Source organism: Octodon degus, unplaced genomic scaffold (genome assembly GCF_000260255.1).
Source record: "Octodon degus isolate 3935 unplaced genomic scaffold, OctDeg1.0 scaffold00380, whole genome shotgun sequence".
NCBI lineage: Eukaryota > Metazoa > Chordata > Mammalia > Rodentia > Octodontidae > Octodon > Octodon degus.
The window spans coordinates 683,617-685,147 of NW_004524956.1; the positions used below are offsets into that span (position 1 = coordinate 683,617).

General features: G+C 41.3%; 1 protein-coding gene across 1 annotated transcript in view; it reads right to left on the reverse strand.

The window, feature by feature from the left end:
- The window catches only part of LOC101559947 (olfactory receptor 2M5-like), an 11,174-nt gene that overhangs the window by 9,329 nt on the left and 314 nt on the right, over window positions 1-1,531 (reverse strand). Inside the window, exon 2 of the mRNA XM_012513243.1 lies at window positions 1,256-1,273. Coding sequence (XP_012368697.1) covers window positions 1,256-1,273 — 18 coding nt within the window. The remainder of the gene's footprint in view (window positions 1-1,255; window positions 1,274-1,531) is intronic.

Below are 1,531 nucleotides of genomic sequence, written 5' to 3' on the forward strand. Positions count from 1 at the left end.
AATTTTTTACCATAATCTTAAAACAAGTTTTTAGAAGATGTCATTTACTGAAGGAGTTTTAGGTTAATAATAATTTACTGATCCTGCAGAGTTTTAAATTTTCTCCTATCTCATACATGCACAACTTTCCCACTGATAAAATCCTACCCTGAAGTGATACATGTATCCCAAGGACATCCCAAGGACATAACTGTACCTGGTTTCTATCGGTTTTCTGATGCTTTAACCAAATACCATACATTGGATAACGCGTGCTGCGAAGGGCTTAATCTCGCTCTCAGTTGGAGGCTGAAACCCTGAGAAGCAGGACCCCACCGTCTCCCTCCGCTCGCCCTTGGGGGAGCCACGCTGCGATGGATGTGTTCTCAATGGGCGTGTGGGGGAAAGAGAGAGTGCCTGGTGCACAGGAAGAAGAAAGAACACAGGCGTAGGCCTGACGCGCTTCTATTTTGATGTTTACAACTCCTTGTTCTGAAAATCCTGCTGCTCCACAAAAGTGCCCACTGCTTCTCAGGGAGCACGCCAATAATTTGAACTCTAGAAAATTCTTTATTTTTTTATATTTTTATTCTTTTATTTTGAAGAGTAGAAACAAAAGCAAGAACAAAATATCAGAAACAAAAGGAGAAACATGGTAACATGCAACAATACATGTGTTACAAATTTCAAAACAAAAATAGCTGATCAACAATGCTTGACATATTATCTATTTTTATTGGCAAATCTGTTACTCAAATTAACAGATGCAGTTATGTAAGAGTGGACATATGATTGAATGTTACCTACTGCTGCCAAGAAATCGTAATTTTTTGTTCTTATCTCATTTTCTCTTTTATTAACTTTTTAAAAAATGTATTTTTAAAAGAGTAATTGATATAACATTAGGAATGGCATGCATTTCGAAAGTTAGTCAGGGTGAAAGTTCTATACACTGAGTGCTGTTTTCAAAACGCTGATGGAAATTCTTAGTGCAATCACCTCACTCATCCTGTATATATGCTTGCATGTCTTTTCCCCCTACCTTTTTTCCTATCCTTTCTCCTTTCTCTCCTCTTCATTTTTTAATCCTTATGGTCCATTTCTTTCTGCTTTGTAGTATCTGTTATATCTTTCAGGTTTTATTTCTTCTTTTGAGTTTTTTTTTTTTTTTTGAAGGAAGGAAAGGTTTATGTAGCTCACAGACACTGGAGGGTTCAGTCCATATTCCGCTGGCTCCAGGGCAAACATCAGCAGTTCATGCGGCAGAAAACAATGAAGAGCAGAAGAGGAGCAGCAGCTGCGGCAGCGTCCACCAAGCCTCTCTCTTCCTTCTACGCTGTGTGCAGAGACCGGAGACCGGAGCTCCAAAGTGGCTTGGCTCCTAAGATGAAGCTCCTTCAAAGAATGGGACTTCTCCATAGAAGCAGGGCAGGCGACAGGCAGGAAGCCGGGTAGGGCGGCGGGAAGCCTTTCTCCATTCCTGGGCCCTGCTTACCTGCAGGGCTAGGCTCCCACGCTGAGATCTGCGGAAGCTGATTCAGCCAAATTGACA